This window comes from Eleginops maclovinus, chromosome 11 (assembly GCF_036324505.1).
Source record: "Eleginops maclovinus isolate JMC-PN-2008 ecotype Puerto Natales chromosome 11, JC_Emac_rtc_rv5, whole genome shotgun sequence".
Lineage (NCBI taxonomy): Eukaryota > Metazoa > Chordata > Actinopteri > Perciformes > Eleginopidae > Eleginops > Eleginops maclovinus.
In genome coordinates, this window is record NC_086359.1 from 7,665,811 (window position 1) to 7,687,715 (window position 21,905).

Below are 21,905 nucleotides of genomic sequence, written 5' to 3' on the forward strand. Positions count from 1 at the left end.
GGAGAGAGGCAGGTAATTTAAAACACAGCTCATCATACAAATGTCTTAATCACGATGATTGGATAATATTAATATTGTACATAGAAATGGTTTTTTTTTGAGGGCTCAAACTAAGGAATGTTTTTTGCTGTTCATCAATCTTTACATTATTTAACATCATGGCCCTGGGCACAATCTATTTGACATGAGCATGTAGTCATTATGATTGTCTTAGTATGCAGCAAAATAGATAATTGATTATAAGGTAGATCATTTTTTTCCAATGCCAATGTCCAACAACATTAATAATTAGATAAAATCGAGAATATTGCTGACATGGCAGTTAGACACAGAGGCATTGTTCGATTATCACAAAAAGTCAGTATTTTGGAGGCCACTCAATTGCAAAATATCCAATCACGTCAGTGTCCCTCTATCCTGACACGGAGCAATCTTCTAAACGGTGTCTTAAATGCTGCAGTCATTCACCCAAGGAAAAAAAGCACTTTTTTTGAGTGAAAGTGAGAGTTATGGTCATGCATGGTTTGGGGGTCAGTGAGTTCAGAGGTCAGACCCCTAGACTGCTGTTTGACCATGTATTAGAGGGAGGGATTCAATGTGTTAAATGGGCCTTTGAATCCCTCTGGTGTCATCTCTACGCATCCTGCACACATCTTGCTGTTACAGCCTGCTGAGGGTATTGGACCATTTTCCTATACATAATACAGAAACCAACACCTGAATATTGTCTTTGTATTTTCTAACTCAAACCGTGCCTCCTTACAGATGGAGAGTAGTATAGTAGAAATGCAACAGAGTTAAAATGATCAGCAGAATAGAGAGATTATCAGATTGTCAACTTAAAAAGCAACAGGGTGTTCAGGGGGTCGATTCTCATGATCACATGACACACCGCTGAGGGGTCAGAGGTTAGGTCACGGGGGTCTTGTAATTAGCCTGTCTACCAACCAACCATGTCTCATAGGAAAGGCACCATTTATGGCATCTCACCCCTGACCTATAGCTCCTAGTCTCTAAAATATCCCCACAAAGTCAGCAGAACACGGAGAAGTGGATCACAGGGGGAATGCACCAATACCTCAATAGGATCATTCAGGCTACAGTTTCCTGTGTTCACACAAACCTGTTACACCTGAAATGATTGGTTGATTAGTTGTTAATTTGATCAACATCTATTGTTATGATCAATTCAATGTTTCAAGGGAGATTTAGTGTTGTTCTTCCATGACATTGGAAAAATATACAAACATATTTTAGTGACCAGTATGGGTCACTTAGACTTTTCAAAGTATCTTTCATTAGAAAACAATAAATAAAACTAAACCTATTCAACTATAAACAATCCTGCTGCCTGCTTAATGGCTGTAGCTTCATTCCAACCTTGATCTGACAGCCATTTTCCCTCAAACACATTTGGTGTTAGGGCGCCACACAACTAAATCAACTTTTAATTTTCTAAATGATTGATACCCAGGAAAGTGGAAGAATATTCGGCCTCAGATAAATCAACATTAGAGGTTGAAAGTGGGTGTGAACGTAGTATAGCATGCAGCTGTTTAACAAGTAAAAGCCTGTGCAGAGTGTCCAACTGGAGTGCTCCATACATCTACTGTTGAAACCCCCGAGGGGCAGCGACAGGAGCTTGCTTCAGAAATGTGACCACACTGGTTCTTGTCAGCAGTGCTTCAGAGCGCAAATCTGGATGCCTATGGAAAGAAATGAGAACACAGCCATGTACAGTGGGGCAAAAAAGTATTTAGTCAGCCACCAATTGTGCAAGTTCTCCCATTTAAAAAGATGAGAGAGGCCTGTAATTTTTTATCATAGGTATACCTCAACTATGAGAGACAGAATGAGAAAAAAAATCCAGGAAATCAAATTGTAGGATTTTTAAATAATTTATTTTCAAATTATTGTGGAAAATAAGTATTTGGTCAATAACAAAAGTTCATCTGAATACTTTGTTATATACCCTTTGTTGGCAATGACAGAGGTCAAACGTTTTCTGTAAGTCTTCACAAGGTTTTCACACTGTTGCTGGTATTTTGGCCCATTCCTCCATGCAGATCTCCTCTAAAGCAGTGATGTTCTGGGGCTGTCGCTGGGCAACACGGACTTTCAACTCCCTCCAAAGATTTTCTATGGGGTTGAGATCTGGAGACTGGCTAGGCCACTCCAGGACCTTGAAATGCTTCTTACGAAGCCACTCCTTCGTTGCCCTGGCGGTGTATTTGGGATCATTGTCATGCTGAAAGACCCAGCCACGCTTCATCTTCAGTGCCCTTGCTGATGGAAGGAGGTTTTCACTCAAAATCTCACGATACATGGCCCCATTCATTCTTTCCTTTACACGGATCAGTCGTCCTGGTCCCTTTGCAGAAAAACAGCCCCAAAGCATGATGTTTCCACCCCCATGCTTCACAGTAGGTATGGTGTTCTTTGGAAGCAACTCTGCATTCTTTCTCCTCCAAACACGACGAGTTGAGTTTTTACCAAAAAGTTCTATTTTGGTTTCATCTGACCATATGATATTCTCCCAATCCTCTTCTGGGTCATCCAAATGCCCTCTAGCAAACTTCAGACGGGCCTGGACATGTACTGGCTTAAGCAGGGCGACACGTCTGGAACTGCAGGATTAAGTCCCTGGCGGCGTAGTGTGTTACTGATGGTAGCCTCTGTTACTTTGGTCCCAGCTCTCTGCAGGTCATTCACTAGGTCCCCCCCGTGTGGGTCTGGGATTTTTGCTCACCGTTCTTGTGATCATTTTGACCCCACGGGCTGAGATCTTGCGTGGAGCCCCAGATGGAGGGAGATTAGCAGTGGTCTTGTATGTCTTCCATTTTCTAATAATTGCTCCCACAGTTGATTTCTTCACACCAAGCTGCTTACCTATTGCATATTCACTTTTCCCAGCCTGGTGCAGGTCTACAATTTTGTCTCTGGTCTCCTTTGACAGCTCTTTGGTCTTGGCCATAGTGGAGTTTGGAGTATGACTGTTTGAGGTTGTGGACAGGTGTCTTTTATACTGATAACGAGTTAAAAAAGGTGCCATTAATACAGGTAACGAGTGGAGGACAGAGGAGCCTCTTAAAGAAGAAGTTACAGGTCTGTGAGAGCCAGAAATCTTGCTTGTTTGTAGGTGACCAAATACTTATTTTACCGAGGAATTTACCAATTAATTCATTAAAAATCCTACAATGTGATTTCCTGGATTTTTTTTTCTCATTTTGTCTCTCATAGTTGAGGTATACCTATGATAAAAATGACAGGCCTCTCTCATCTTTTTAAATGGGAGAACTTGCACAATTGGTGGCTGACTAAATACTTTTTTGCCCCACTGTATATGCTCGTTGATCACTAACAGAGGCGCATAGACACCGAAAAACACACACAAACACAAACTAGCAAATGTGTTTCTCTCCATTTACGTAACTTGGTTGAAAAGTAGAACCTTCACCTCTGAGTCATCTTTCAGAGAACACCAGAGGGACAGACCTGCCACCTCCAAGTGTGACTGTGTACATCTGGGTGTTGCATATCAGTTAATAGCAGGGCATGTTCCCCTTTCTTTTTAATATGATGCACACACAAAGTTAACAAAAGGACTGAACCCTGCAAGACTGGTTCAGTTCTGCTTTCTGGAGGAACACGCACAATTACAGTACGGCGTAAAAGGAGTACACCTTAAGCATTACCTTTCACCTGAAAGCTTGCTGTTGAGATGCACTGACAGTTGTGCTCCAAACCTTACATAATGGCTTGTTTTTCTGTGTTAGTTCATTCTAGGGTTTAACTCAATTTGATGGCGTGCTGTGAATGTAAAGGCTGGTGCAGATGTTTTTGTGGCTATGCTTTTATCAATATTTTTAATGTGTTCTCCAAATAAATCTAAATACCTTATGAGATGTTACCAAAGTTAATTAAACCTTAACATTTGGAATCTGCAAAATGACTAATCTTATCAAACAGTGTCTATCAGTGGCTCAGTCAGTAGGGGCTTGGACTGGGAATCGTAGGGTCGCCAGACTTGAAATATGGAAAGTGGACTGCTACTTGGAGAGGTTCACCTCCTAGGCCCTGCTTTGGTACCCTTGAGCAAGGCACCAGACACCTCCAATCCCCCCCTCCCCATTGCTCCCCGGGCGCTGCACAATAGCTGCCCGCTGCTCCTAGTACTAGGATGGGTTAAATGCAGAGGACCAATTTCACTGTGTGTGCTCTGCTGTGTGCATGTTTGTGACTAATAAAGAGGGTTTCATCCACCGATTCTATCTTCTATCTACTTGATATCTTAGACAATAAAATAGGGATATGTTGGCTACTCAATAGTCAGATATAAAATTCACATATGAACTTTTTACCCGATGTTCTAGCTCCTGGATACATTTTCGTTGTATTGGGTTTTTTTCAATGCTTTTATACCAAGCTGTGTTGGACTCTCCTGCTGTCACGGCTTCTCTCCCTCACTGTCAGCAGCATTGGTAAGTCTCTATTATTCATCACCTTCACTCCCAGGCTATTTATACCAGCTTTTACAGTCAGTCTGTCTTTCCGCTCTGCTGGGTGCATCTGTCCACACTAATACAGCTATTTCACCGTGTATCTGCAATTTTGGGCAGCCTATGAGTTCTTGGCCTGGAACAAAATCACAGGTGCCTCAAGCAGAGTGGAAAGATGTATGCAAACACTGGGGTCCATGCATGAAGGCTAATGCGCTCTGATTAAACTAAGAAATACTGTGTTTTTCTCCGTACAATTTGAGTGAAATGTATTGTGTTACACCCTCTAATTACCCCGATGAATAACACCTGTGACTTTCACTGAAAAAAATGACTGCTGTTGATTTTACTAATCAAGTAAGTTATGGCCCACTGTTTTTATTTAGCAATGGCACCGACTGCTGCCTGACTGCCTTTGAATCTGAATTAAGAGCAGATGATTCACTAGAAAGCAGAGAAAGACACATCCCATGTGCTAAAAGATTTCCACGTGTATGTGATTATTCCACTGAACACTTCAACGCTTAACATATAATGTATGAATTTAAACTACACACAACTCAGCAGCTTGCATCTGGATTGCTGAGGTATTAAACACATTGAATGCCCTCCAATATCTCATTTCCCCAGGGAGAAGAGCAGACAGTGCCACGTCACTTCACATGGGAGCATCCGCCATTCAGAAGAAAAGGCTTTCAGAGAATGTCATTTCTGCATGCCATGTGCAGGCAATATGTAGGAAGGGATGTGTAGGCTGTATGGAGAGGGAGGAGGGAGGGGGTGTCACTGTGTGTGTGCTGGCCAGTGCAGGACACAGCTGTTCAGTTTAATATCATGGATGAAGACCAAGATTCCAATTTCAACCAAAAAGGTCTGATCACGAGCTGTTATTTATATTTCAGTAGGCCCTGTCCAGGCTGAGATGTTCCTGGAATCTAATGTGTTTATGTAAGTGCAACAGTGATCAATAATTAAAAATAAATAATAGTTTCATGTGCATTGTGGTAACACCTGGGTGTGCTGTGATGATACAAAAATAATAATAATAAAAGCATGCATTTCTCAAGCAACTACAAGGTTAAGGTTAGCAAAAATATATATGTTTTAATCCTGATGGAGAACCGAGTGTGGTCTGATTATTCTGTGATGGTCCATCAGACCTTTTCTTATTAAAATATACGTTTTGAAGACTAGCGATGCCCTCTAGAGGAGGATGCAGCAAAATACAGTGCTGATAAAAGTTCATTATGCTGTCGTTAACAGGACCTACCATAAACTCCTCACCTCAGAAAAGATTCAGTAACATGCATCTAAATAAAATCCACTTCAACGTACTTATTTGATGTGCCATTTACGTCTTGTTTCACCAGGCCAAAATGTGCTATGGACCAGGGTACATAACCAAGGTGTTGGTGTTCGATCTGTATTGAAAAAAATGCGTCTCTTAACATTTCTAACATGTTTACCTGTAGCCGGCCATGTTTTCCACTGCGCAGAATGATGGCATCTATCATCGTCGGCCTCACACGAACTCAGCCATCATCTAATGAAGTTTCAAGGGTTGATTGTCAAGCACGTGCGACATCACTGTAAATTTATTGTGCTTTTCACGGTTTATTCATTCCTCTGTAAACTACGTGTATCTACCGAAGGTCGACATCTGTGTATTTCACTAACAATTACTTGCAAGTGTTAGCCACACACGTTATCACTCATTAAACTCACTGGGAAAGGGATGCAAATACTGTACACTGTAATGTTACAAAATTTCCCATATGCATGCCTAGTTCGGGTATATTTAATACAAAAAAAACTGAGAGAAGGTAGTTTTTAAATAGCAGCTAACCAACACATAGCTAAACAAAAAAAAGGTGAAGAGCTAGCAGCTTAGAACTGTAGGTGTAACTAAATGTATGTACAAAAGCCAACTCCCGACGTACCTGAAAGAAGTAATCCTCCTGTTTTGAATGATTCTAGCCCGCCCTCGGTCTAACATATCCCGACCGGCATTAAACCCATTTAATCCTTCCGAGAACAGGTCCTTCACCGAGCATTGAGGTGAGTCGCTCCCACTATGGTGAGAAAACCTATTTGAAGGCCTGTTGCCTCAAGCTTTCCGTCAGATACAGGTGCACAGTCCACCTAATATGGCCACTTCACTTGATTTTGTAAAACCATCAGTTTTTATTAATAATTACACCTGTTATCAACCAGACTGCCACCATTAGAGTTTTTGTTGTATGGACTATCAACTTTCTACACACATCTCAAACTGGAAGAATTATTACACATGATCCAGATAAACAGACCGACTTTGTAAATTGTATACATTTGTTTATTACTTGTGCGTTACCAGTTCTTTGGGACCACAATTTATCAGAAGACATATAAACCCATACATACAACTGACATAAGGATGGGACAGGGTTAAGCATGGCTTATCTATTCTCTTAGGTGCTCAATAAAATACCACAGCATATTGGAAAAGGTCAAACGGTCACATCAAGTAGCTATGTTGGTCTTATTAAGTGCTATGGGGAGAAATTGTTTCCAGTGCAGCATGTTTTGGCAAAGTGGTTACTGGGCGATCCCGATGACTCCACAGGCCAGACGTCCACCAGCATTGCCTGTCTTTAGACTCTCTTCATTGCCTCCTTTTCCCAGATCGTCAGCCTTCTCATGGATCTAGTCACAGGACACAGGTTTTGTCATTATGAACAATTTAAAGCCTAGAAAATTAAATCAAGGTGCCAAAACGCTCTCTTCCTTACCACCATGGTTCTGCCAATAATAGAGTACTGGCCAGCAAGCGTGATCATCTTGTCCGTGATGTCGAGCTTAGCAACATTATCAGCTGCAGCCGTCACATTCCCCAGGTCTCCAACATGCCTAAACACAAAATGTTAATACTTAAAAACATCGACATCTTTGTAGAAGTAGGTTTAAAATCCTAACATTTTTCTCATGCAGACAAAACACGAGTTCACCGCTACCTTTCCTGCCGAGTCAAAATAACAAGTGACAAAAACTTTGAGTTAAATATCTTTTGTAACCGAAGACCGTTTCATGCATGCTACAAACTACACCTATGGTTGATCATTTTTGTGTACAACATTTTTTAAAAACCAAGCATATTCATTTATTTTCAAGATTAAAATTGTTGCTCAGGATTTGTTTTCTTTTTCTTAGACTGAACTTTTTTTTGTAAATAACTGATAGTGTTGATAATGATTTTATATTGTTGCCATGGGTCTTTTATGCACGTTTTAGCCCGTCCTCAGACACATACCTATCTAATAAAAAAAGTGTAAAGTGAGATAAAGATATGCAAAACTAAGCCACGTTTTTCACCAGTATAAATATGACATGGAGACATACAAATTATTCAACCATGCTTTGCAGCGAGGAAATAGTCCTCTTCTGTAAAAATGGATTTACCTATTTTCATCAGTAGGACCAGCATGAGTCTTGTTGTGGGGATTGAAGTGAGGGCCAGCACTGATGCACCCTGGTCAAACAGAGAGGGGGGAAAAAAACACCTTTCTCATTAAACACTTCAGATTTTGTTTGTTTAGGTAAAGTATTTACAGACAGTGTTGCTGCATCAAGTTGGCAAGACCTGCAATATCAGAAACCCTATATAAAAAAACACAAGATGCTTACCGTTGGTATTGTCTCCAAAAGCATGGACATGGAAACCATGCTCCCCAGGAGCAAGGCCTTTGATTTCTCCTGTCAGCTTCACAGGGGCTGAATCATTCTAACAGATCAGGATAACAATATTTAGCAGGAGAATACAAATGAACAAAAGAGCCCTCAAATGCTGTCAAAGCCAGGTGGCTAGAAGGCCATGAGGCTTTCTGTTGTTGTTTGGAGTGTGTCCTCACTGTTTTTCTATGAGGCTGATGTCTGTTTTATTGTGAATCTCCATTCTGGCCTGTCTATGAGTCTTTGATAGAGACATAATGTGCAATGCGTCTACTTAAATGAGCAGAAGAGGTTCTTGCATACAGTCATTGGTATCATTATGTCACATAACATCCGGAAAACCATTTTAGGTTAAGCACAGGATGGTAAGAGATATGTAATGGTCAGTGCAATCACCTCCCGTTGCCTAAGAATAACTTTAGTCGAACTCAACTCTTAAGCTCTAACCATGGTTGCCATCCATGCTCTATAGAGGGCTTGGCAACGAAGGCAGGCAGTGACTCAGCAAACATGTAATCGACGTTAGTCGGCCAGCGTTTGCTTAGTAGTTATAAAAGTAGTTATAAAAGTCATGATTCATAGTGCAGCTTTGGCGTGCAACCAGGTTCCTACTACAAACAGAAGTGTGTAGTTCCGCGAGTTAACCACATCAGACTTAATCTAGCGAAACTGACATGGAAACCGTTGGATTTCTGGAACAGGCATTGTTAATAAGGTTACATGCGCAGTTGATCATTAACACAACACAGGCCTTAAAACGTTCAAAGGTGGACTTTTATAACTAGCGCTTGTGTTTGATGGTTTTAATATCTAGCATTTTCCCTTTATACATGCACGGTTCACACGTGCAGCCTAAATGATTAACGTTACGTTAGAGTAAGACATTGAGTGCGCATTTAACGTTAATGCACTGCATGGTGCAGCCTAATATAATCTGCATTGAATAAGTGTGCGTAGTTGAGCATGTGTAACCGATGCAAAATAAGCGATGGTTTACTAAATCTACACAAGGTTGAGGTCAAATGTAGCTAGCTTGCAGTGTCTCTCAAGACCGATTTAAAGCTTTTGAAGGAAGAACTTAGCTAGCTTAGCATTCGCGTGGTTACGAATACCGATTCGATAAAAACATATCGACTAACTATACAATGTATTCCTTTGAAAACCACCTGGCACGGCTTACCTCTTGCTCAAAGAAGACAGTCCCGCTGGCCTCTCCAGCTCCTTTCAACACACAGACAGCTTTCAGAACCATCTTTGCAGTACTTTCAAATGACGTCCAAGTTTTTACTGCTCTTGCTAGCTTGAGACAACCAACTGAATGTAGTGCGCGATGGGCGGGCCTAAGATACAGAGAGCCAATCAGAGTCAAATACAATTTAAAGGAGACATTTTGATTGGTCACTGACCAAGAGCGCTAGAGTCCAGTGCAACGGCACTTGAACTGCCAATTAAGCAAGTGAACACAAAATAAACATTGAATAACAGTCATCGGCCTCACCATGGGGAATGCTAGACTTTTTCTAGCAATTGATTTTCTCTATTTGCAAATAAGGTTCAATATTGTAGCTAGAACATATTTCAAAAGTATTTTATTTCATAAGTACTATAGTCACTGGCGTATTTTCACATACTGTTTTCCATACTGTTTAACTACAGCCCAAATATTGAACACAAATATATCCCTTCATAATATTAGATGATATATCTAGTATTCATCAATGTTTCATAAAGCTGTGGGGAAAGCCTGCCCATTTAAGGAATAAGTTAGGTTGCATTGTTTCTGTCACTGAGCATGACTTCTCTTTATGCTGGTTAGTACAACACTACATAACTAATGTCAAGCCCTTATGACTGGTCTTTCATATAAGGATGAACATTTGATGTAAATAAATGTATGGGCTGCTGTCACAACAACTTTTGGAATCTGGGACCTAGAGTTAAACAATTATACATGTTAATCACTTTTACTCTTCATCGTGGAAAGTAAGTTTCAACCTGTAAACATTAGTTAAATTACTCAAAAATTACTCAAAAAATTGAGGCTTTTAAAAAGATCACTATTGTGACGAGTGTTGGTAGTCACGCATCAGTTAAGCATGGAACATAATAGGAACAAACACAATTATTTGGTACAAAAATAGTTTATTAAAAACAATTCCTGGCTGAAATATTGAAGCTTTTATGTCCATGTCTTTTGTGTTTTTAACAAATCATAGAAGCAACTCTCAATTTTCACACCATTAGGAGTTTTTTAAAAAAAAAACGTTCAAGCAAGAGGCCTCTGTTGTTCCTTCCAAATCAATTTGCTTCAAATACAAATCATAAACAACAAACATCAAACCTTTGAATTGTCAGTGATACAAGCATATTTACAGCAGTGAGTCCCAAGCAGCAACTTTAATTTCTTGACTTTAAGTTTAGCACTCAGCGCTTCTGTGTTATAATTTTTCAACAACCAAAATAGATCTTAGAGAATGTGAGCTTCATGTTACTTAATTAATATTGGAAAAAGTATGTCTGCAGTGACACAGACCCTGACTTTGAAAATTGTGTTCATCAAAGAAATATCACAATTCAGTCACAGGGTTCCATTTTGTATTTTTTAGGCTCAAACTAATGCATAGCCGAGTTTGACTGACATACATAGAACAAATGGAAAACTCTTCAGTCTGATCAAAGATATTGCCCCCTTTCTTCCATACACAGGGGGAAAAGAAAAGACAACTATTAACATAAAGCCTATTGAGTCTGCCAGCTAAATAGTGTATACACCATTTTTAAAAATCCAAGTGGGCACCTGAATTTTTGCAGTTTTTGTGGAGAGCACAACTTTTAAACTTAACTTGTGTTGTACATGAAACATGTGTTTCCTAACTGAAAGTTGTTTAATTCAAAGAAATAATTCGATACACAAATCCTACTTCCTGCAGATGTTAGTTTTGAAACATTTTACACCTAACCAGATACAAATGTTTCGTATATTTGTTTTGAAAAAGCTCATCTGGGTGGAAGTCAATTTATTTGCAAATGCTTATCCTTATATTTGCATATCAAAATCTAGAGGTTAAAATCACTCATACCTTTAAATACAAAGCCCACTTCTATAACATCGTCTAATTCCGTTACTTCCGAAAATATTAAATGGGAGATACATCATAACATACCTTTTCTTCCGTTCAGATATATGGATGGCTACATGGATTGACATCTCTGTTCAGCAAAGAAAAATGATAATGCCACTATTTAAGTCCTTGGTTATGAGCCCCTAAACTGTTTGTCTGATACTTTTGTTATTAAAACAAAAATGATTATATGCATGCGAAAAGCATTAAAATACTAAAAGTGACATCTGGAAAAGAAAAGCATGGATAATGAACCTGGTGTATCTAGCTTTCCTAAATAATATTAGAATGAGATACGCGTTAGGCTAGACTCCCTGATATCAGTAAAATATGACGGCCGAGTTTGATTCCACTGTCCGGAAACTAGTGGGACATATAAAAACATATCTTGTTTTGAGGGTGAACAATGAGTGTTTATGACAAAATGTAAGTGTGGTAGAAAGAAAACAATACCCATCTTTATTCTGCCTGACATAAAGTGTGGTTCAAGTGGCGGAGATCTGGAAAATATTCAAAAGGAAACACTTTGTCTGGACAAATTACTAAGCCTAATTCTCTCTGTAATTTACTGTGACATGTATTCCCCAAATAGTTATTTCTTTTATTAATTCAAACACCTACAAGCAACCTGATTGGATTTCAAGGCAACAATAGTTCTTTCAAAACTGTGCCTTACTGACTTGGATCTTGCAATGAGGAGCCGAGATGAACATTAGAAAAATAAAATGGTGCCTATATTATCATACAGCTGTTTGAGAAGATATTCAGTGTTTGACGTAACATCTTGACATTAAAAAGTATCTTAAAAGTGAACATATGCACCTTTTTTGAGGAGTGCTTGCATTCACACAGAAAAGGCAATGAAGTAAAAAAGTGAAACTAGATGTTTCTCCTGTCTGCAGATCAAGTCGAGTAAAAACATAAAAGCTCACATGTGCCTCAAATGGACAGAGCCAAGTTAACATGCAAGCACCCAGTTCACTCATACAACTTACAGGAAGAAAACAGTTGACAGCCAATGTGTTACTACAGCAATTCAACCAAACCAAATGTCATGTGGTCTTGTGTCGAGAAACGGATGCAAAGCTAAACTTGACCATAAAGTCTGAAAACAATCATTTTACACGTGAGGAAGATGTTTGTTTTCAGTGTTGCTAACCAGAGACTGACAATAATAAACTGTGACAAACTACAAGTCTTATGCAATGATTCAAGACTGACTTTCATGTCTATGACGCCGCTTCCTCTTCTGTTTCTGTGGGCTCACTCTGAGCTGGAGGTGAGGGCTCAGGGGGAACCGGCTCTGCTGCAGCCTTAGTTTCCTCTGAGGACGGAGATACAAGTTCAGATTCTGCCTTTTCTTCAGAAGCGTCAACCGTTGGTTCTTTACTGGTCTCCGCGGTAACCACAGGAGTCACAGGAGGTTCCCCTGTGCTATTAGAGTTCCTTTGTTTATCCATGTTTTCCAGTTCGGCCAATCGGTCGTCCTTGTCCCACCGCGAGGTCCTCTCCCGCCGCTCCGACCGCCTCGGCCTGTCCCCTTCTTTCCCTTCAACTCCTCTCGCTCTTTCTACCCTCCCTCTTGGTCCTCCCTCTGCCCTCCCTCGTTCCCTTTCCCCATCTTCTCCCCTCCCTCGCTCCCTATCTCCATCCAGGCTGTTCCGCTTCTCCCTCCAGTCGCGTCTGTCTCTGTCTCGGTCGCGGTCTTTATCCCGATCTCTGTCCCTCTCCCATCCTCCTCCTCGGTGATCGGCTCCATCTTCTTGCCAGCCTCCGAGCCGCTCCCTCCCTTCCATTCTATCGCCGCCACCTCCTCCTCCTCCTCCTCTCCCTCCATCACCAAAGGGACGCCTTCCACCAAAACCTCGATCCCAGTCCCTATCTCTCTCTGGCTCTCGGTCCCTGAATCCAGGCCTGTCCCCCCTGAATTGTCTGCCATCCATTTCTTCCGGCCCCTCCAAGCCACGAGGTCCCCCTGGTCTAACGAAGGGAGGAGGAGGACCATGAGGAGGAGGGCCGTGTGGAGGAGGTCCGTGCCCATGTGGAGGGAAAGGGGGCCTCATATTGGGGGGAAGAAGCATCCCAAAGCCACCTTTAGGAGGTGGGGTGTCAGGGTGCATCATTTGAGGGTGTGGCCCTCTGGGCATCATCTGTGGGGGCATAGGTGGCATGTTGGGGTGAGGGGGTCGTTGGCCGTGGGGTGGAGGGAAACGCTGCATGTGTGGTGGGGGGGGGACCGGAGGACGCTGGAGTGGCATTATACCGGGCCGTGCGCCTAGGAGACCACCAGAAGGGGGTTGGATAATTCCTGGAAGAGCCCCTGGAGGTCCACCTGAGGGGGAAACAATTGAAAAAATACAGCTTTAAATTTCAGTTGTAGAAGGTAGGGGGGGGGGGGCGCTCATGTTTGTGTTAAAATGGGCAGGGCAGAATGAGAGACAGACAGAAAGACAGACTGACCCATAGGTCCCATCTGGTTGTTGAAAATGTTGTGACCATCCGGGAATTCGTCACTTTTCCTGTTGCCCAGACCAGCTGGGTCCAAAGAGGAGTCTTCAACTCCACCTTTGGAGGGCGGTGGGAGACCCAGAGGCATGGCACCTGGGGGAGGGAAACCTGGGGGAAAACAGTGAAAAGAGTTAGGGTCAGGTTGCTTTAGGCTGGTGAACAAACTGTAGTGTAGTCAATCGTAGTTAACCAACTGGAGGAAAAAGGTGAATGGTGTGTCTTGTTGATGGGATCAAAAAATATTTTAAAGGGCAGTATCTTGCTCTTGTATTCTAGTCTTGGAATTTTTTGCAGTTTAAAAATCAGCAAAACACACACTAGATATTCCCCCTGATTATTACGGTACAAGACAACTACAGTTTTTTTTTAGTTTCAATCTGTTTCTTTATGGTCTCTGTGGGAACCCAGAGACCATAAATAAACCCATAAGAAGCAGGAAAGGACTGAATGTGGTGCTTTCAGTACTGACGAACATCGTTTGGGAATAGCACTGTGTGACAGAGAGATAAACTGAATGAAAACCAGTGGGAAATGGTTTGACAATTGTGCTACCTGGAGGCATCTGCATGGGGTTGAAGCCAGGTCTGATGAAGTGAGGAGGGGGGACACCTGGAGGAAAGGAATGGGGAGGCATGCCTATGGGCCCAGAAAAACCAGGAGGCTGGAGGGAACCCACACCGATCACCGGCTGTTGCATTGGAGGAACCTGAGAACATTTGAAAGGACTTACTGCACATGTCAACAAAGAACATAGCTGTGTCACTCTGGAGAAACACAGGAGCCTCAAACAACTGCAACCAAAATAATCTAAATAAGTAGCCACTTCTTTTTTTATGAAGGTACAAAGCGGCCGAAAGTATAATGTCATTCCAGCTTGACTTACTATTTGAAATGCTGTCTCTGCTGGAACATACATTTACATTTTAGACTGTTTAACTTTTTTGAAATGCATTTATGTTGCACAATATCTTAAATGTTTTCTGAAAGCACTTATAATTGCCTCTTGTTGAAGCCTGCTTTATAAATAAGCTTGCCTTGCCTTACAAACATAATGTAAATGTTGAGATAATGAAGATATAAAAATATATATATGTATATTTGTATTTGTTTTAATGACATATATTGTCATATCTCAAAGTCCTAACAGTGACACATCATTATATGTCTATTGCTAGAGTTTATTCTAGGGGCAGCTTGCAGTTGTTGTTGTTGTTGTTGTTTACCTGAGCATGAGGCACAGCAGCAGCCATAGGTAGAACTTGTGTTTCCTGAGGCAGCTGTGGCTCTGAACGGCCATTGTGTGTGAATTCATCGTGGATGCCGAGATTTTTCCTCGCTTCACTCCACTCTGAAAAGACAGACAGGATGTGCACATGAGATAGCAGCAGTTTAAGTGTTTGTTATTCTAGGTATTTTTTTAGATTCCTAGCATAAAAGATCATTTTTGTCTGTCAGAGTTTTACCTGGGGATAAGGTGTCCAAATCAAGAACTCCTCCTTCTTTTAGCTCCTCCAACTGAGCCTCTCCGATTTTAGCCCAAGGTATGTAGGTGACACCCAGCTCCACGTCCCAGTACTGCTTAAACTCAGCCTTTATGCCCTTGTTTAAAGCCCAAGCAATCTGGCAAGAAATAAACAAAACAAAAACATGACTCAATGAGATCATTCTCAGTTTCCTCTTTGATTTGCTTTACTAAGCCGTAGTCAGACCCACCTTGATGGTTTTCTGGTTCACTTTATGAGATCCTCTGCTCAGCTTCTGCAGAGCCTTGAAGGCATCTTGTCTGTGTATCATGACAATATAGGCACAGCCACGTGGAGGGATCATCTTTACAATGGAGGAGAAGATGACAAGTGAGAGGAAAATCTCTATTCCTCATCTTTTGAGTGCAAAAATGTCATGGATGTTGTCACATGTGGATCAATGTAACTGATCAATACGAGTCCACTTACATTGATGGACTCTATCTGCCCAAACTCCTCCAGTAAACAGGCAACATCTTGCTGTTGGGTTCTCTTGTCCAACTGGCCCACCCACAGAGTTGTACTACAAACTGAGAAGGAAACAAAGGATAATGTGAACAAGAGCTAAAATCACTGTCTATCGTTGTGAGAAAATCACCATGACTTTATAAAACTACTAAACACATGCGGCACAAACGTGAAATGTCAATATACTTGAACAGATATGACCAGAAATAGATTATGACTCACTGCTTAGTGTCTCGCTCTTGGGTGGCGGGAGGCCTTTCTGCCGTCGCTCTCTCTCCTTCTCTCTCTCCCTGCGGTCCTGCGAGCGAGCACGAGGGGAGTGGTGACGTCTGTCTCTGGAGCGCGAGCGCGATCGCCTGTGCCTGGTTCGCCTTGTACGGGAATTAGACCGTGACCTCCTCCGCTTTGGAGACCTGGGGCAAAAAAGAGTAATGCAACTCATGATGTGTTCACCATAAATAAGCACGGAGCTACTTATCTGCAGAAATAGCAGAGGATGAATAGCAAACCCTGAAATGGAAACTCAGTTGGACACATCACATCCAATTCCAGTTGCTTACCTGGAGCCTGAGTGTGACCGTCGACCATGTCTGCCATCCCTTGAAGACGAACGGTCGATATCCATTGACAAATCCTATATTTAAAAAAAAGGCCTGATTATGATGTAATACAAACATTTCAACATCCATGTTAAGCTGTTTCCCCAAAAACTGATCTTATCTTATCAATCTCTGCATCTTAATGCAAACGTTCTGGAAGTACATTTTCTAAACTAAATGAACCCCAGATTCAACATATCTCCGTTTATTTTCAAGCCTACCTGTTGATGGGCAGCATTGTGGGGAGGGTATCCCCCGGGGAAGCCTGGAGGCCCAGCAGAACCAGGGGGGGACTGCCCTGGCAAAGCATGCCCCATATGAGGCATCAAACCTGGGAAGTTATGACCTGGCGGCAAACCGTAGGCCTGGTGCTGGCCATTTGGAGGGAGAGGAACCTGTGAGACACAACTGGAATAAATGCTGTGTACGTACAACTGTTTTTTTTACAAATAGAATTGATTTTGAATAAAAATACTCATCACTACTCGGTTTTTTTTTAATATGAATTACTAATTTTATTTTTCTTAAAGTTGCTCTGACTTAATAAACAGACTAAACTGTATAAGGTAAATGCAGTATGTTACAATATGTTGTGGCAAAAGCTTAAATTAATATAGTGATAGGAAACTTATTTTTTGGTAGCATTTTTAAAGTTTTAAACAAAACTGGGAAATAAAGAAACAAATCGAAATAATTCAATGGATGGACTTATCAGGAAGGATAAGTTATTTTAAAATTAGAAATGTTGGTTTTCATTACCTGTTGTGAGGGGTCTTGCAACATGTTTAGCATTGGTGGTTTAAAGTGCTCCATGTGCTGTGGGAAGCCTGGAGGGTGCTGCATGCTGTGATGATACAAGAAATACTCCATTAGCCTTACAGCTTTAAGTTTTTAAATCAGTCGGAGCTTTCCGCTGCTTGGCATTGCAGAGCTGCCGATATTATAAGTAATACATCTTCTTACAAGGAGGGCTGTGTTGACATTTCATCCTTCTTCGCCTCTTCCCCAAAGTCTGGTTCATCATCGTAGTCAAAGCGGTCCAGCAATTTCTAAGAGAGAGAAAGGTAATGAGGTGCACTACGGACGATAGAAGAGCTTCTAGAGGCTTAAATCACTCGTACTCTGACCCTGTCCTATTAAATGTCTAAACAGTGTCTGACTTCTGGCATGTTCAGAGTACATTAAGCTGTTGATGGAATATGCAAATAAATAAACAAACCGCTACCTTGTCAAAGGCTGCCTTCTGCTGGGCGGTTTGGGTGGGCAGAGGGGGTTGCAGGGGGACCATGCCCAGGCCAGACGTGATGTGTTGGGCCTGCGTTTGAGTGGTATGGACAGGAGTGTTTGTGTCAGGCTTCACTGGCTGCTTCTGGAAGTTCTGGAGCATCTGTTGAAGCTGAAGTAAGAATGAAAGAAGAGTTATTAGTGAAGGAAAGAGATGTGCAAGCAAATAAGGTAAAAGCACTGTGACCGTGGTCAAAGCTTATAAGAGTGGGAAATGGTACGCACACTCACCTGCTGACCCTGCGTGGACTGGAAGAGCTGTGCCACAGCAGCAAAGGCGTCAGAGTTTTGCAGCTGAGAAGTGGATGTCATGGTGGAGTTTGCCGTTACCGCAGTAACTGGCTCTTTGGCTGGAGGTGGGGAAAAACCTGAGGGGAAGAAACAACAACAGCATATTGATACTTAACTATACTAATATTAAAAATTGTAATGCAATATACATTTTGCAAAGCCAGCTGGTTATTTATATTTCATTAGTGAATGCAACAACTAAGAATCAGCAAACTTGTGATTACTGGTTCAATGAAGTAAATAAATATCATGGATTTACAGTTATCACTACTGCCACATGTTTGCAAGCACACACATTACCTGTGTCATCGGAGCCTGCAAAGAGTGCAGCAGCACTGCACGAGCCAGCTGCCATGTCCAGGAGGGGCTGAATAATCTCAATCTTGAACACTCCATTTTTCTGCCACAGGTTCAACACCCTTATGATCTTACTCTATGAGAAAAAACAGAAAAATAATAACAGAAAGCTCAGGGTTTGACATTAGAAGGAAGCAAGATCCTTCCATCATTTCAGGCAGCTTGCATTAACTTATTATACCAACTCTTTGTTTTCTTACCCTGTCCCCTTCTGGGCATAGGCAGAGGTTTTCAAAGGTTCCTGTAATGTTTTTGGTGAATCTTGGGCCAAACACGTCCTTGTCTGATCCAAACTGGTGTCTGGACTGCCTAACAATGGAATCCACCACATAGAGGCCCGCTATCTTGTACTCAGGCTTACACTGGAGAGAGAAGAAGAAACACATATGAAGTTGATTCATGTTTGGAGAGGCGAAAATGGAGATTGAGATAGGCCTGTCCGTACCTTTTTGATGAACTTTTCCACAATTTGGACCACATGTTTGTAGAGCTGAGAAACAAAGAAGCAGATGAGCATGGTATCAACCACATATAGGCTAGTGTTCAAATATAGGAGTAGCTTTCAAAACAAGAAAGGCCAAGTCCATTCTTACTTTCATAGCTTTGATGGCCGATTTTGTGATGGAGATCATCTTTGCCCGAGAGATTGGGGGCTTGGAGTCCATCAATGAGAATAACTACAGACAGAGAGTAGATGATAAGATCAGTGAGATGGACGGGGTGATAAAAAGACAGAGGGAATAAAAAAGGTATAACACGGGGAGTACAGGGCTTGAGAAAATATTTGCACATTTATAACTGACATTACAACCGTTAAGTATAACATTTCGCACTAATTTAATCTTCCCTCCTTTTTTATTGTTCACCACTTTCATTTTCGATTGGCAACACAGCCTGGTCACATGAAGACCCGCCACTCTGTGATGTGGTTTTGTAAAGTATCAAATACTGCACAGGACTCAGGGGACCATGATACATGTTGAGTGTTCTGAAGTGATGATGGAGCTCCCAGTTAGCAGCATCATGTAAACAGAATGACGGGATTCAGCACTGCTTCAGTATATTGCAAGGACATTAGGAACCAACTATGGATCTGTGTCAACACATTCTTAGCTGTGTGATGGAATGGGCGATTGCTTTGCTTGTTCTGAGCTTACCTAAATGTTCCTGTGCATGAGATAAATTAATTTGGTATCACTGATTTAAATATGTGTTAATTTAAAAGGGTAAATTAAGCATGCACTGACACGTGTATAGTATATCTAACAGGGCTTTACATTCACTATAGAGAAAGTAGCTTAACACCTGCTTTCTCTGTTTCTGTGGCAGACATAAACTGCTATTGGAAGTGCAAGACAATTTTCAACAACAATCAGACACATAAAGTGTTGCAATGATTTTGTGCAACAAAACAAAAACAAATATGAAGTGCAGATAGTGTAGCCCAGCCACATAAACAATTGCATCCGTAAGGTTAAATTGCCATCAGAAGAAACGACAGCAGCCAAAACCACTGAAAGACGACTTAACCTGTCTTTGGACTGGACTTTTAACATCATTACCAATCAGTCCACGGGCCTTAGAGAAACCTAGCATGGTAATGAATATTTTGTTTGTGAGCTTGCAGCATGACAATAACATTAGTCTAGTGCATTTAGCCGTAGCATTGTTACCATCAACAATGTTAGTAGCCATGCTCACTCAAGCTAACGTTGGTACAACCGAACTTTGTGCAAGGTTACTAGAACCAATTGGTGCTTGCTATCGTTGCGTTAGCTTGCTAGTTAGTGCAAAACTCTATCAAATATTTAAATATCAACATTACTGGCTCCGTAACACTCGTGCTTGCACAGTAGCAAAATGCTAAGCCAGCTACGATAGACATGTCCAGCTAGCTAGCTGTGCAGGCCCAGTGGTCAGTCCTGCTCGGCTAACTCCAGAGCAACACAGCACCATGACCAGCCAGACTCGGTGACTTCTGGGTCTCAGGGGTCCCTGGAGGAAGCTTACCTCATGGTTAAAGGCGTTGACGGCATCCATGATAGCCCGACACTCGCAACCTTCCCCTTAACTCCTGTTTCCGAGCTTACAGTGGTGTTTATTAAAGGAAGGGTCGGTACAACATGTCCGCTCCCGGTAGCTAACGACAGCTAGCCTAGCATCGGTAGCTTTCGGGTCGGCGGGCACGGCAAAGCATGATGGGATTCAGTTGTGTTGTTTAAGGATTTGTCCTCTAGATGGCGAAGCAGTTTCAAGATTGAAAACGTGCAGTTGTGTTTCATGGACTGTAAATAATAACTTTTTAGATATGTTTGATTTAAACCACCACATCCTCCAGGACTTGTTATACTTTAATTCCCAGGGACCTGTGTATATTCTGTATCTTTGCATTACCAACGTACCGACACATGTCGTTTTCAGGTGCTTATAAAGTATAAACAAAGCAGACTTCATGCAATCTTATATTTTACCAACTTCCTGATATCAGTCAACAGTACTGTGGCAATACCTACGTGCTAAGTCAACGTTTTCCAAGACAAAGTTAGTATTAGATAACTTATCCATTTGTAGTGGTGCGATCCAAATGTGAACCATTAAAATGATGAGTGCAACATTTACAAATGAACACTTCTAAAGGTACTTCAAATTAAGAATCTTTATTTCAACATCATTAATTAACTCAAAACACAACTTGTTTTCAAGTCACTATAGAATGAATGAAAATACAGATTGAAAACATCCAGCAGGCTTCAGGCTAACTCGAGCCTTAGTAGGATTTACTTTATTACTTTGTAGTACAAGGTGACTCCAATAGATGGTGGTATACTCATACTTTTGGTTTCGTGTCTGGTTGTCTGATTTGGTGTCTAGAAAGCATGGTCCAGTAGGTAAGTCAAACTGTACTGTGTACACATGTATTCCCACTGTCTCCAGGATCACAAGGGGTGAACACAATACAGCACATCTGTATAAACTGATGCAGTAACACCAACACACCAGAGCCTAATTAAAACACCTCAGAGTTTTTAAAACACCTTTTAAATAAAAGAACATGCTTTAAATTGGTATAATACTGTAGGTATTGCAAGGCTATTCTATTGGAATTAATTGTCAGGTCTTTAGTTATTTTGCACAGTTCCTGCAGGAAAACACATAACAGGCTAATTATATTAGGTCAGATTAAAATTATCTAAAGCCTAATACAAGACAAAAAAATCTGTTGCCCCTCCCTGCAGGTGTTCTCCTCTGAGTGATAACCACCATGTTAATTAGGCCAGTGAACATCTCAATGAACGAAGGGAAAATGCTTCTTTGTCTGCCCTGTTGTAGAGGAGCAACACATGTTAGCAGAACAGCAACACTCCAAACGATAAACAACACAACATGTCAATAGCTATAATTGGAAACCATGTGTTAATATTATTATGCTTTATTTATTTAATATTGTTCATTGTTCATATGTATTGCCACAGGATTGCCTCTTATGCCATTGTTATTTATGTTCTAAGGGTGGCGTGATGCACAGCACATGGTGTGAACATTTGG

General features: G+C 41.4%; 2 protein-coding genes across 3 annotated transcripts; both read right to left on the reverse strand.

Moving 5' to 3' along the window:
* Positions 1-6,812: 6,812 nt before the first annotated feature.
* On the reverse strand, positions 6,813-9,560 carry sod1 (superoxide dismutase 1, soluble). Its single transcript, XM_063895906.1, has 5 exons — positions 9,388-9,560; positions 8,163-8,259; positions 7,938-8,007; positions 7,271-7,388; positions 6,813-7,184 (listed from the first exon to the last, which is right to left on the reverse strand). Exons 1-5 carry the CDS (start codon positions 9,457-9,459, stop codon positions 7,077-7,079), a joined length of 465 nt encoding a protein of 154 aa, XP_063751976.1. The 5' UTR covers positions 9,460-9,560; the 3' UTR covers positions 6,813-7,076.
* A 769-nt stretch (positions 9,561-10,329) lies between these two features.
* Positions 10,330-20,562, reverse strand: scaf4a (SR-related CTD-associated factor 4a). 2 transcript variants are annotated; one of them, XM_063895859.1, is made up of 19 exons: positions 20,370-20,562; positions 18,953-19,036; positions 18,805-18,849; positions 18,560-18,721; positions 18,303-18,435; positions 17,943-18,079; positions 17,653-17,823; positions 17,391-17,476; positions 17,187-17,271; positions 16,649-16,822; positions 16,389-16,462; positions 16,051-16,241; positions 15,790-15,890; positions 15,551-15,664; positions 15,301-15,457; positions 15,061-15,185; positions 14,390-14,543; positions 13,790-13,945; positions 10,330-13,661 (listed from the first exon to the last, which is right to left on the reverse strand). In XM_063895859.1, the coding sequence occupies exons 1-19, from the start codon at positions 20,397-20,399 to the stop codon at positions 12,559-12,561; spliced, it is 3,282 nt and encodes a 1,093-aa protein (XP_063751929.1). In that variant the 5' UTR covers positions 20,400-20,562; the 3' UTR covers positions 10,330-12,558. The 2 variants fall into 2 exon arrangements, with proteins under 2 accessions (XP_063751929.1, XP_063751928.1); XM_063895858.1 differs by having other exon boundaries at positions 17,937-18,079.
* Positions 20,563-21,905: the final 1,343 nt, after the last annotated feature.